At 39.7% G+C, this 13732-nt stretch overlaps 2 protein-coding genes across 2 annotated transcripts; both read right to left on the reverse strand.

Annotated features, from left to right (window-relative positions):
- Positions 1-3911: 3911 nt before the first annotated feature.
- gja2 (gap junction protein, alpha 2) lies at positions 3912-9112 on the reverse strand. Its single transcript, XM_020598873.1, has 4 exons — positions 9081-9112; positions 6272-6362; positions 5955-6030; positions 3912-5036 (listed from the first exon to the last, which is right to left on the reverse strand). The coding sequence occupies exon 4, from the start codon at positions 4980-4982 to the stop codon at positions 3912-3914; it is 1071 nt and encodes a 356-aa protein (XP_020454529.1). The 5' UTR covers positions 4983-5036; positions 5955-6030; positions 6272-6362; positions 9081-9112.
- A 274-nt stretch (positions 9113-9386) lies between these two features.
- gjb1a (gap junction protein beta 1a) lies at positions 9387-13104 on the reverse strand. The gene is made up of 2 exons (XM_020598962.1): positions 13001-13104; positions 9387-10882 (listed from the first exon to the last, which is right to left on the reverse strand). Exon 2 carries the CDS (start codon positions 10866-10868, stop codon positions 10146-10148), a length of 723 nt encoding a protein of 240 aa, XP_020454618.1. The 5' UTR covers positions 10869-10882; positions 13001-13104; the 3' UTR covers positions 9387-10145.
- Positions 13105-13732: the final 628 nt, after the last annotated feature.

Raw genomic sequence — 13732 nt, forward strand, 5'->3', positions numbered from 1 at the left:
TTATACGTAGCCTCCTTAACGTAAATATAAGAGTATGTGTAGCATAGTTAGAAGATTTGCCACACTATGCTAACCTTCACCAAACAACTAAGCAACTATTTGTGCTTGGTATGGAGATTTGACTTACAGTTTGTTTGGTTGTTTTCTTCTTACCTGTGCTTTTTCTGCCTCTTTGTTTTTGCTTCTGTTTCAGTGAATTATTTGCAGTTGTTTCACAATCAGAAGCTGTAGATATGCCTGTATCTTGGTCAGATCTCAGAGGTGTTGGATCGACCACTTCATCTGCAGCTTTTAATCTCCAGAGGCCAATTCACAAATGTATAGAGCTTTATCTCTGCTTGCATAAGGAAATTGTGCTTTAGAAGCTTCATACGTGAAATTCTGTTACCTATACTTCTATTATTTTGCAGTTTGATAGAAATGTTTTGTTTGTTTTCTTAAGTACTTATTTTTTCACTTCAAGACCAATCTGATGTGTATTTCATTGTGTAAGGTTAATCAGGATAGACTGTGAGGTGTTCATAGAAACCTCAGTTCTCATTGGAACTGAAAGCAGATCACTGTTACTCTTTACATAACACACACACACACACGTGTGTGTGTGTGTTTAAAAAAAAAAACGTTCACCTTTGCTATGTTAATAAATCCAGTGCTCGACAGTGACTTCAGTATGAAACCCTGCTGAGCCAGCAGAGTTCAGCCTGGAGTTTCAGGAGCTCATCATCACCTTTCACAATGGAAAACCTTTCATTATATAAAGAAAATTCCACTCTGACCATGGTCTTACTATTTCATGTTGTACTGTTCACCTGCACATTCATGCTGCATTTGCAATATCTCCAAACTTGAAGAAATGATTTTCAAATGCAAATTGCAGCCTTTTTATCAAAGAAAGTGTTGTAATATTTCCACTAGTTATTGCATGCTTAATATCCTGAAGATTAGAAATGACAAACTGATCATTTTGCATTCAATAATTCATTAGATTCTTAGTCACTTTCTTCAGGCATAGCTTCTGAAAAATGGCATTGAGATGTCTTTTTTAGGCCAGAATATTTTGTGGTTTCTTCTTGGTGTGGAAATAAAGGAGATGATTTTGACTTTGTAGGAACAGAAGAAGGAAAATCAGAGGGTTGGAAATCTTCAGCCCCTTGGCATGCAGCCAGATCTGCCAATAGACATGGATAATGCTCCAGCTGCTGTGTTAGCATATCCTTACATGTGCAAATGTACTCTACAGCTTTTTGTAGACTGTAGCTTTTATTTGAGCATATGTTAAGTACAGATATTTGTGTTTATTTACTTGATTATGATTTTTTTTTTCATAAAAATGCACCAGAATAAAATGTGGGGATTATACGAGTAAGAAGATTTGGGTTTTTTCTTCTTTCTAGTCTAGTTGTTCCTCTTTCTATAGTAAAAGTAGTGGTTCAGTGAATTTACACACACTAAAATGAACAGAAATTTGACTCATGATGACGTTAGCTGATGCTTTTATTTGTATTTTACATGATACAAGCTTCAACACACAAAGCGAACAAGTATTTACTGTACTTGAATGACAGAAACTAGTGCAGTTGGTAGTCCTGCTGTAGGGGAGAGAAGAGGACAGATACACTGATATACATCAACACTGACCTGTGCTTGGGTTTTAAGATGGCATCATTTTCAAGAAAATGAAGGTTTTTAAGCATTGCTGTGCTTGGTGATGAAAGGTCATAACTGTGATGTTATCCACATGCAAACGATGTGGGATCATACATGTTCTAGAGGTCTACAGTTTATCACCATTACCAATGAACTATCCCTTCATTGACCCATCCTAAAGCATGCACTCTGTCTGATTTAGAAGCAGCAGTGTGACTTGATGACGGATCTCGGCATACTTGTCTGGCTCAGAGATATGGTTGCATATAGTTGTAACCCAGGGTTCATGACCTTTGCCCCCATCACCTGTTCAGTTTCCAGCCTTGTCCTGTCGTTCTGTTCTGGAAGAAACCTTACCTTAGTTTATGGCATTAATTTGAAGTCAGAGCTAAAACATTTCTCCTTAATACTCACAGACAAGCTGCACTACCACCATTATTCAGCAGGGTTGATTTTAAATCATATATGCCACTGGCCTCGAGGTTAACCCAATATGATAGTGAAATGCTGCTTTTAAATGTCATGTCAACTTTTCTGCTAGACTTGTGATTACTGAGGAAAAACTAAAGCTAGTTTAAGATTATCACAGACAAACAAAGCTTCATCATGCAAGACCAAGCAGCATTTACAGTATTTGACTGATTGAAAGCAATTTATGCAGCTACCAGTAGTAATCCTGTAGTATCTGTTCTCTCCCCTGGTAGAGAACAGATATGCTGATGATGGTTGTTACAGTACTATATGTTGTTTAATGACCAGCGAAAAGGTTTTTAGGCATCACTTTCCAAATATTAGTGCCGCACTATGATTTGATGCATAACCACCTCTCTGTCTTTATTTGGGCTCAGTTGTTGGCACCATCTTGTTATTGTTGTTGATGCTGAAGTTTGACACCCTACCCCCATTTCACCCACAATGCTCGTCCAAGTGTGTGTGAGGGCTAATTATAGAAGCAGAGAGGAAGCCTTTGAAGCATTGCTCTTACCACAGTGTATGATGGTATGTGGTTTGGAAATGCATCCTTGCACACCACACTACTCAGTTTGGGGGTGTTTGCTGCAGCTGGTCGAGGCCAAGCAGTTAGTATGGCAGCTTCAGTCAAAAAATAGCAAGGCTGCATCAATATGGTGGTGATGACTGCACAACATGTCAACATGACACAGCTCCACAAATCAGATTTTCACTGCATTATTTTTTAATAAACTCAACTCGTAATTCAAACAAGGGAGTTTTTCATACAAATTCAGGATACACTTTTGCAATAAAGCGGATCTTTTCTAACACTTCTGAACAAACCTGGTGAATCAATCCAAACACTCCTGGTAAGTCACAGTGCTTAAGAAACTGTACTGAAATCTACTGTAAATGCCAGTACAGCGTGTGTTAAATCCACATTGAATCAGTGCTGTGGCTCATGTGATTACAAACCTACCGTAGTCTGGCACTGGATCAATATAACATTTTTATGGCTGAAGTTTTTATTTACATCACATCATCATCAATTTGCCTCCAGCAGAGTGTTGTGAAGAAGATGCATTTGAGCAGATGAAATACTGCCTGTGACATTCTTATGATAGGTGAGAAATAAATGGAGGCTATTTCTTGGCCTGTCGATGGTCATAGTAGATTTAACATCTGAATTTAAAGAGAACTTTTGACAAAAGATTGCACTGCTGTAGATCAGTTTAATGAAATTACACAAATAAATAAGCATAATGATTGGACATTTTTTAATCTTAGGGCATCTGCTTTTGCAGAAAATCCAAATATACATGTAGACATTTATTGCTAATATTTGATCAGTGACAGAACTTATTAGATCCCTTGAAAAGAAAGTTTGTGCCTCTCAAAAATCTCGTGCTTTCAACCTGCTGTAAGAAATGTATGTCTTTTTTGTTTTGACATCTTTTACATGCACCTCAGTTTTAATTCAAGTCAAATGTATGTAAACAAGAAATGCTCAACTTATTTGCATTTTCATCACCCAAATTTATGAAAGTTCATTGATGTAAAAACTATTGAGAGAGTGCAAAATGGAATGAACACAACATTCTTTTAAGCTTAAAGATGTGTGAGCCGTTGGTTGATGTAGTGATACCTTAAGAAGAATTAAGACTTCAATTGTGATTTGACTGAAAACCCCCATAGTGAGAGTAAAATAAAGTTAATTCAAGTCATAGTCAGCCCTCCCTGTGCTCAGTTGTTTTGTCCATCATAGTCTTCCATATGCATTCACAAGCTGATATAAATCTTGAAGACGGTCCCTAGACGTTCAGGTCATCCATCCTGCTCTTGCTGCTGCTGTGTTTGCTTGACTGACTAGTTCTGCGTTGATTTTCAACAGGCACCTCACAGACAGGACTGGAGGTTTTCCTCTCCTTTACTTCATCTCCTTCTGCTTTACCTTTCCTTTCCACAGCCATATTGTCTCTGTTCTGCTTATAAACCACTTTGCTGTTGAAGGGGCTGTAAGCAGAGTTTGGCTCTGCCATGCTGTACTTTGAGTCCTTAGGGAAAGGTTCAGGCACTGTAGGATGACCCGCAAAGTAGCTGTAGCCTGGGGCAAAGGGCATGACTGCCTCAGGTAGGTCCTTAGGAGCCTCACGTGCTGCATGTGATCGCCTGTAGTGGAGGCCCTGGTGGCACTTTGTGAAACCTAGATGGTACATTTCCACCAGGTTGAGCAACAGCGAGACACAGGCCACTGCCAACATGAAGAGAATGAACACAGTCTTCTCAGTGGGTCGGGAGATGTAGCAGTTCACCATGTTAGGGCAAGGCCAGCGGTCGCAGGTGTACATCGGCTTGAGTTCAAAACCATAGAGGAAGTACTGAGCTACAATAAATGCCACTTCAAACAGGGTCTTGAAAATAATGTTGAAGACATAGGTTCGCAGTAATGCACCTTGCAATCGCACGTGGCCCTGGCTGTCTTTAACTGAAGCTTTCTTGAGCTTGTTGCCATTTAACTGCTGCTGCTTTTCATTTTGGATGGCGAGGTCCTTTGCTTTCTGTTTCTCCTTTTCCTCCATGCGGACCAGATGAAGGATGTGGCCCAGATAAATGAGAGTTGGTGTGGAGACAAAGATGATCTGCATCACCCAGAAGCGCATGTGAGAAATGGGGAACGTCTTGTCATAGCAGACATTCTGACAACCAGGCTGTTTGGTGTCACAGGTGAAGCCGGACTGTTCGTCGCCCCACACCTTCTCGGCAGCGGCTCCCAGCACCAGGATGCGGAAGATGAACAGCACTGTTAGCCAGACTTTGCCAACAACAGTGGAGTGTTCCTGGGCACTCTCCAGCAGCTTCCCCAACAAATTCCAGTCTGCCATACTAACTCACAGATACAGTACAAAGTCAGATTTACAGAAAGCCAGGAGAGATGCCTGAAACAGAAGGAAAAGCATTATAAAAACACAAGCTGAAGCTAAACCTCAGGCCTTTGTTTTTACATTGATTGACTGTGAAACTGGTGGTGAAATAATATTTATTTTGCTTATTCTCTCTAACAGTAGCTTTTCTAAGTTGCTCTCCTTCCAAAAATATAATTCAAACAGTGCACAACCTGATTTCATGGGAATGCTGGAGTGATACATCGGTTTGTCCAAATGAGCTGTGCCAACTTCAAACTAGTGAGAGGAGCGCAAAGAAAAACACAGAAGTGTCTTGTGCGAAATAACCAAACTGTTCAAGTGTTGGCAGAAAATGTATTGGACCCAGTCTCCTACTAAAAGAGAATGCTGAAAAAATGTGGTTTTTGGGGCCTTTAAAGGATACAGATGGTCATTTTCTATATTAACAGTATTTTCAACAATCCCCAAACCAAGACTAAAAACATTACACTGATTTTTCAATCTGTCAGTCCTGGATTAGCTTATTCAGATTCATTTTAACAAGTTAAATGACAATTTACAAATTTACCTTCGAATCTCATATAGCACATTAAGTCTAAACCATTTAATGCTATGGACTTTATTGTGACACTCCTTGCATGCATACCATTAAAAAATCAGCATTTCTTTTTCCAGACACCTTAGGCTACTTCAGAAATCCTACTAAAAACCCTGATTGATCAGGAATTCACTGTTTATTTTCTAACGACTGTGTCCTCTCCGGTATGAACTGATAAAAAGGCCCAGGACACAGATGACTGTGTGTGAGAGAAAGCCCTGCAAAAAGCTGGGGAGACTCATAGCGTCAGCACAGATCTTGTGACACGCTACCCAACAGTGCTCCCCAACACCCGAATTAGGTTTCTAGTTTGGATTTCAGGGCCTATAGCCAACAACAACAAAAAAAATTACCTTTAAATGTAGTTGTACTTGTCCTTTACAAATAGGAACCAGTGATCAGAAGTAGAAAATCTGTGAATCTGAGCACCTGTTTGAAACACAGAAAGATTGTCAGCCAGGAATGAAAGGAATCAGAAAACACTTTTCATTCAGTAGTAACTGCTGGAAGTGTACTGAAACTGGGCCTGGATTTTATTCTTACATTTTACATCTCTATGTATAACATGCAATATTTTGTAGATAACCAAACCACAGCAGCTTTTCTGATATTTTAAGACACACACAGTCTAAATTATTATCCAGGGTGTCACCATTAATGAAGGACCTACCTGATAATGCAGCAGTGCAGCTGTGCAGATCCAGAGCCACTTGGTGACTGAGCCTCTTCAGTTCACAGAGGGGCCATGTTTTCCTGATGCACTGAGGACATGGCAACGCCAAAATAAACTTCTCTAAGACAGCCTTTACTTGAGACTCTGTGATCACACTTGCTGCCCTCCCACTCTGATCTGATCTGTTCCAATGAGCCACCACAACTAAACTCTACAAGTACAAGCACAGATTGACAGCATTCCTGTCTGTAGAGAAGTATAATAACCCCTCACTGAAGAGGTGTTGCTGTTCAGCTGAGTGGCAGCTGAGGAGTCCAGTGAGGATGCAGGTTAGTGTTACATGTCAGTGAGCTCTAAATATAATTCACAGTGAAGGGAGTGGCTTTGTTGCCACACTCTTGGTGATCTGACCCTTAACTGTGTGGAGGAGCGTCAGACACTGCAGAACTGTCCCCCTGAGCGCTCCAGTCAGGAGTACTACTTGTTGAATGACTGGCATGCTTTGACCATGGTGATACATGTAGAGAAAGACACATAAACCTGAATTGTGCATCTTCTGAAAGTCCTCTGTTTCTTGAAATCAGCTCAAAGTTGAGCTAAACATGTCATATACAGAATCATACTGTGCAGCACACACAACAGCAGTGGAGCAATATTTGCTCAGCAGCACTTTAGTATAGTTTTATGGTGACGGTTTTGTACTTGACTATTTCTGGTTTCTGCCGCTTTATACCTGAACTTTACATTTGATAGGAAAACATTCAAACCATGTGGTCAGCTGTAAAATCTGATGTATCGTTACAGATTACACTGTCAAAATGAATATAGTTCAGCTCTTGACCAGCGACTACATTACAATGTTGCTCACATGCATCAAAAAACATTAATCCTATAATGTACTGTGAGATGTACATGTTTACTTTTGTTACTCTAGAGTATTTTACTGGCAATTCTTTTGTACTTAAGTAAACTTTTGATTGTAATTTAGTAGTTTAACATTTATTTTACTGAAGTAAATTCTCTCAACATTTTCAGTGCTAAATTGCTTTGAAATATACTTACATAAGTTCTGTACTCGGGCACAGTTTTGAGGTACTTGTATTTGAGGTTTTTCTTTATTTGTTTATAAAACATTATAGGTCTACTCCACTACATAGGGAGAAATGTTGTATATTTTGTTGTGCTGCAGTTGTATGTTAGCTGAAGTTACTGGTTACTTTTTATGCAAATTAATGTGATTAGTGTAGAAACTATGCATCCTTTCAGATTAAAAAAGCCATAGTAATTAGCTTTACATTGACAGCTTTAATGCCGTTTACATGTGCATATTAATAAATCTGTAATAATATTCCAACTATAGTAGCACTGTACTTTAACTTCTGATACTTTGAGCACACTGCTAGTACTTAGTAATTTTACTGAAGTAAGACTTGGAATGGAGGTGTTTTGAAAGATATTCTTCTGCTTTCACCACTGAAAATTTCCATCATTGCCATACAGCATGTAGTAACTGATTAATGACCGCTTTTGCCAGAGAGCCTGATTTCTGCCATATACAAAATGGCCAGTGATGAAAAGGCCGACCAGTGTTGTAGCAGATTGTCCCAACAACTCAGTAAGTGAAAGTTGTTTATAAAAAAAAAAAGAAGTCACCACTAACACTAATCTCAGACAGGAATAACAGACTGAAGGAGTTTCTTTTTGTTAAAGTGCTGCCAATGTACTTTGTGCATGGTATGTGTTGACACGTTCCATAAAAAGAGAAGTGGCCTCATACTCAGCTGTCCCCCCGGGTCAACCATCATCACCCGCATGGTGACCCCGTTATATAGCGAGGCTATTGATAACTCCAAAACTCTGCACTCTGGCCTTCACAAGTAGAAATTAATCAACCCGAGTGAGCTGTTTCCTCACAAGTGGGAGCATGACTCTGAGAAGCCCATTTCTAAAGATGGTGGTGCCACAAACTGTGTGATGTATTTAATTCCCTTTTTTGTTTTTGCCCCAGTCACTCTGCTGACAGCTGAGAAGGCAAGTGGCACCACTGTGACTGTGGCTTAATTTGTTCTTACAGATAACTGCTGATCTCTGATGATGATGGTATTACAGATTTCCACTTAGTGAGAAAATCCTATTAAAATACACAACCTAAAGAAATAAGTCAAGTTGGACAGTTTAGGAAGCAATGGATGTTTCACATTAGTCATTTCACCGTATGCAATCCTTTCATTTCAGTTTTGTAAATCACATTTTGGATGTGCTGAGAAATTTTGTAAACATTTCTCAATTACATAAACTGTTTGACTTATAAGTATTTAAAAAGAATTAATTTACATAACATGTTTGGCAAAGAGTAGTAAACATCACAAAATAAAGTGTGCAATTCAGTTTATTATATTGTGAATTATTGTTTGTTTTGTAACTGAAGCAACCATTTCATCACTAAATTAAATGTTCTCTATTAAATAAACACTGCTGATTTAATATTTATTAAATGCAACATTTTCCATTTATTAGTATAACATCTCAATAACAGCTGAAGAAGAGCCATAAATCCTCTAATCCATTTGATTTAGACAAAAACATGATGTTTTTGTTCATACTGTATCTGATAGCAAATAACAGAACATTATACACCGATCTGACCACTGACAAGTGAAGTGAATAACACTGATTATCTTGTTACAATGGCACCTATCAGTGTGTGGGGTATTAGGCAGCAAGTGGACACTCGGGCCTTGAAGTTGATGTGTTGGAAGCAGGAAAAACAGGTATGTTTAAGGATGTGAGTGACTTTGACACAGACCAGACTGTGATGCTGCAGACTGGGTCAGAGCATCTCCCAGACTGCAGGTCTTGGTGGGTGTTCCTGGTCTGCAGTGGTTAGAGCCTATCCTGGCCAGCAATCAGGCGAAGGCAGGGTACACCCTGGACAGGTCACCAATCCATCGCAGGGCTAACACATAGACAAACAACCACACACACACACACTCCTATGGGCAATCTAGAGACACCAATCAACCTAAGCTGCATGTCTTTGGACTGTGGGAGGAAGCCGGAGTACCTGGAGAGAACCCACACATGCACGGGGAGAACATGCAAACTCCACACAGAAAGGTCCCGGGTGGGGCCGTGTATCAGTCTCCTATTAAGAGAAACATTCAGTGGCTATAGTGGTGATAAGACCTAGAGAGGGGAGGTTGTTCTCTCTAACTCCTCACGACCACTGATATCAATCCTTTTACAGAGGGTTTTCACTGAATGGTTGACACATCTGTGCTCTTCCTAACAGTAGAACTACAGAACCACACGGATTCATAGAAGATGCACAGTGAGCTGCAGAGTGACACTAGTGCCAACCAATGACTGCATTGACTACTGTGTACACAGTGTTAGACATGTGGTCATAATGTTATGGCTGATCGCTGTATCTTACAATGCCCACAATTTCAACGCCCTTTTCTTACACAATCTGATCATTTTTAACAACATGTGACAAAAAGTCACAAAATCCATGGCAATGAAAGGCTACAATATGGTCAGTTGGAATATTGATTCATAAAACGTTACTTAATTGATTTTTATTTGGCTTAACATCAAACTATTATATTTTGTAAGTACAGTGGAGTGTTGTTCTATTCAGGGATTTAGTTCATGGCAGAGGTTTTATGAATAAATATTGTAATTCCTGTGTGAATGCTTGGAAATGTCATCTAAAGCCTGGTGCATTCTCTTGTGAAACATGTCTGACCATAGTGGCACCACTGGATAAATCATCATCATTATATTATATGCATCTTCTTCACTAGTTAAATAAAAGTTATTACCACTTTAATGTCGCTTTGTGCAGGAATGAAACCTCCATATTTTATTAGTACGAGCGGAGTTTTTGTTGGATCCAGGCGCCCAGAGTCAAATCGCCAGCATTATGCAGATGCTTACTGCAGGCCTTCCCCACCAAAAAGACCACCTCTGCAATGTTGAGCAGAATACAAACCCCTGACACAGTCAGCATGAACACTGTGAAGACAGTCTTCTCTGTGGGTCTTGACACGAAGCAGTCCACTGTGTTGGGGCAGGGGTAGGAGTCACACTTCACCAACCGGATCATCTTGTAACCAGGGTAGATCATATAAAACACATACATAAAGGTGACCTCAAAGACAATTCGGAACATCAGACTGATGACGTATGTCCACCAGAGAGCCCCAGTAATTTTCATCTTCTGAGTCTTTATCTGCTCCAGGTCTTTGGGGTTGGACCGCCCTGACATTCTGTAAAGTCTCTTGTCGATGTGACGGCGGTGGGCCACGTGCATGGCTACCAGCAGGGCAGGTGTGGACACCAGGATGAGCTGGAGCGCCCACAGGCGGATATGGGAGATGGGGAAGAAGTGGTCATAGCAGACGCTGTTGCACCCTGGCTGCTGGGTGTTGCAGGTGAACTCAGACTTCTCATCGCCCCACACGCTCTCGGCTGCAACTACTAGGACCAGGATGCGGAAAATGAACAGAACAGAGATCCAAATACGGCCAATGCCAGTGGAGTGTCTGTTCACACCACTGATGACAGCATAAAATAATGTCCAGTTCATCTTTGTTTTGGAGTCTGGTGGAAAAAAGCATATAAAGTATCAAAGGACCAACAGCTGAGAGAATATTGCACTGAATATTAAGAGCATCATTCAGCACAAGACAAAACAAACCTGCAGTAGGGGCAATAGCAACTTTTGGGCTCCGAATATTTTGTGATAATAATAAAGCACCTCTTTGCCCATCTAGCAGTACTTTCGGTTAAAAGGCAAACAAACAAAAAGCTAACGAAAGTTATATAATTAATGTAACAGATGAACAGCGATGGATCTTCATAACCATTTGAGTGCACACAGAATGTGTCACATTTCCATCATTGATGTGAGATTGGTTTGCCTGTGAAGACGTCTCACTCTGTTGGAGTTGTTGGAACTACACAGAAGCACAAAGTTTGAAATATCCAATAAATTTCGTTCCACTTCATGATTGTGTCCCACTTGTTGTTGATTCTTCACAAAAAATTACAGTTTTATATCTTTATGTTTGAAGCCTGAAATGTGGCAAAAGGTCGCAAAGTTCAAGGGGGCCGAATACTTTCGCAAGGCACTGTAACAGATGAACAGCGATGGATCTTCATAACCATTTGAGTGCACACAGAATGTGTCACATTTCCATCATTGATGTGAGATTGGTTTGCCTGTGAAGACGTCTCACTCTGTTGGAGTTGTTGGAACTACACAGAAGCACACGGTTCACTCTGATTAGTCAGTGGTGTTACAGAGTGATGCTTCTCCATCTCATAAATTATCTTTGGCTAACAGGGACTATTACTATAAAAGTATTACACTGACTTTATGGGTCTTTAAAAATGATGGCTTATAATTACTCACTGCTATAGTTTGACTAAAGTACACTGGAAGCTGGTCCCTTAGTCACGGCAGATTTTTAACTGAGTAACTTAATTTAAATAAAGTAGATGATGAATACATTTCTGAACCAGTAAAAAAATGATGATGTTGGAATTATTGTTTCACAAATTTTTATGCAGAAATATTAAAACTTTCTGTGACTCCAGTTTTTCACTCTGAGAATATGCAGATTTTCTTGTGTGATATAAACTGATTAAAAAAACACCTGGGAGACAATCTTAGACATTAGGGTTTCTACATTTAAACAATTAATGAAATAATTGAAAATAACCTGCAGATGAACTGATAATGAAAATAACTTAGTTGCAGCCCTAGTACATGGAGTGCATTGCAGAACAAATGTCACTCTTGCCTTGTACTGAAGATGTTGCAGATTTAGCTGTCTGTTGTCTATTGGACTTGTTACTGTAGGTGATGATGACCTAAGACTTAATAAAACAAATTACTGTAAAATAAACTGGAAATATTTTCAAATATTCAGAAGCAAACTTCCAAATGCAATTTCAGCGAATTGTTAGCTCTTACATATCAGTTTGCATCACACTGTGCCTTTATGGGACAACTGTACACTCAGCAGTGAAATTAACTGTGCAATCACACTTCTAATTGCCTGCTTAGTGAATTATTATTTTCCCAAGTATTAAACATGTTTCATCTCCTTCATGCTGTAAGGAGACGAGGTGTAAGAGGCATAGGAGGCCAACGTGGAGGACAATGCAGATCTGCTTTGTTGGCATAGATGTGAATCCAGAGAAGAAGGAAGCCTCTCTGCCTCCTACTGCAGTTGGCAGGCCACTTACAGTAAAAGTGCAACACTGAAGTCTGGTACCATATGCCATGTGACATGCTTTCATCAGCAGCCATGGTGTAGCATACAAAGTGGAATGTGTTCCCAGTGTAACAGTGACTGTAATACACTGATTCTGGGCAGGAAAATGTTTTGTGTACCTAAACTGTGCAGTTATGCATCAGAAGACAACTCTCCTAGTTCAGACAGTGTGACCAGCTTTTGTTTGATTATCAACATAAGAAAGGCAACATTTTGTAAATATAATTTCTAGAAAAATATATTTGCTGTAGAGTTTCTGTTTTTGAGAAAGTTTAAAGAAGTTCCCAAACTCTTCAGTGTCAATTTAAGATATATCAGAAAAGCATATACTTCTCATAAACAGCAAATAACTCAACTGAGCACAGCAAAAACAAACAGTACAATATTTCTTCAGCTACATGATCTCATAACACAGCGAGAAATGAAATCACCTTACCTGCAGCTGTACTTGGCAATAAAGCACATACAGAAACGTTAACATTGACATTAGCAGATTTTTTTTCAGTCTGTGACCGTGAACAGGAGCATGAGTGCACTATGTCTTTGCATTGCTAATGATTTCTTTCACACTAGCCACTGCCCTGCACTGGAGAGGTCATATGCTTCTGGGCGCAATATTTGCATACAATAGCCCCATTTACTGAGACCAAACAAACAGCTTCAGAGCTCACATTAAACATTTTCATTTCTGCCCAGCTGAGGAATCTGTGTGGGGAATGTGGTCTGTCCTCTTGTCCATATTGGGCTGTGTTCTACAGAGGTGTGGAGGATGCTGTTGACGCAATATGGAGTAACACATGACAGCCTAAAACCAGGAATGACCCATGAAATCTAAAGATAAGAGGACAAGAATTTATTATTTTCTGTGTTTCATCCAGTTTTGTCCAGGTTTTGCATTTATATGGTTGTTGCCCACCTTAATATTAAAGTCCTGATTCAACCAATGAATGAATCAGCTCACTCTGCACCTGGTGGGATCAAGCACAGTTTGACATATTTTTACAAAGTGGGATTAACTGCTGTCTACAGCTCACAGTTTGGTGCACTGAGATGTTCAAGCCACAGATGTGTTGAAACACTTCCATCAAAACCATTTTAATTCTGCTCGGTTCTTTTGTCTGAAGGCCCCAAGAAGTAACACTCAGGATACAGGAATCAGCTTCAAGTA

This window comes from Monopterus albus, unplaced genomic scaffold (assembly GCF_001952655.1).
Source record: "Monopterus albus unplaced genomic scaffold, M_albus_1.0 scaffold39.1, whole genome shotgun sequence".
Lineage (NCBI taxonomy): Eukaryota > Metazoa > Chordata > Actinopteri > Synbranchiformes > Synbranchidae > Monopterus > Monopterus albus.

Excerpts from the sequence above, each read along its gene's own strand:
- gja2 (XM_020598873.1), bottom strand. The coding sequence starts at position 4,982 with ATGGCAGACTGGAATTTGTTGGGGAAGCTGCTGGAGAGTGCCCAGGAA.
- gjb1a (XM_020598962.1), bottom strand. The coding sequence starts at position 10,868 with ATGAACTGGACATTATTTTATGCTGTCATCAGTGGTGTGAACAGACAC.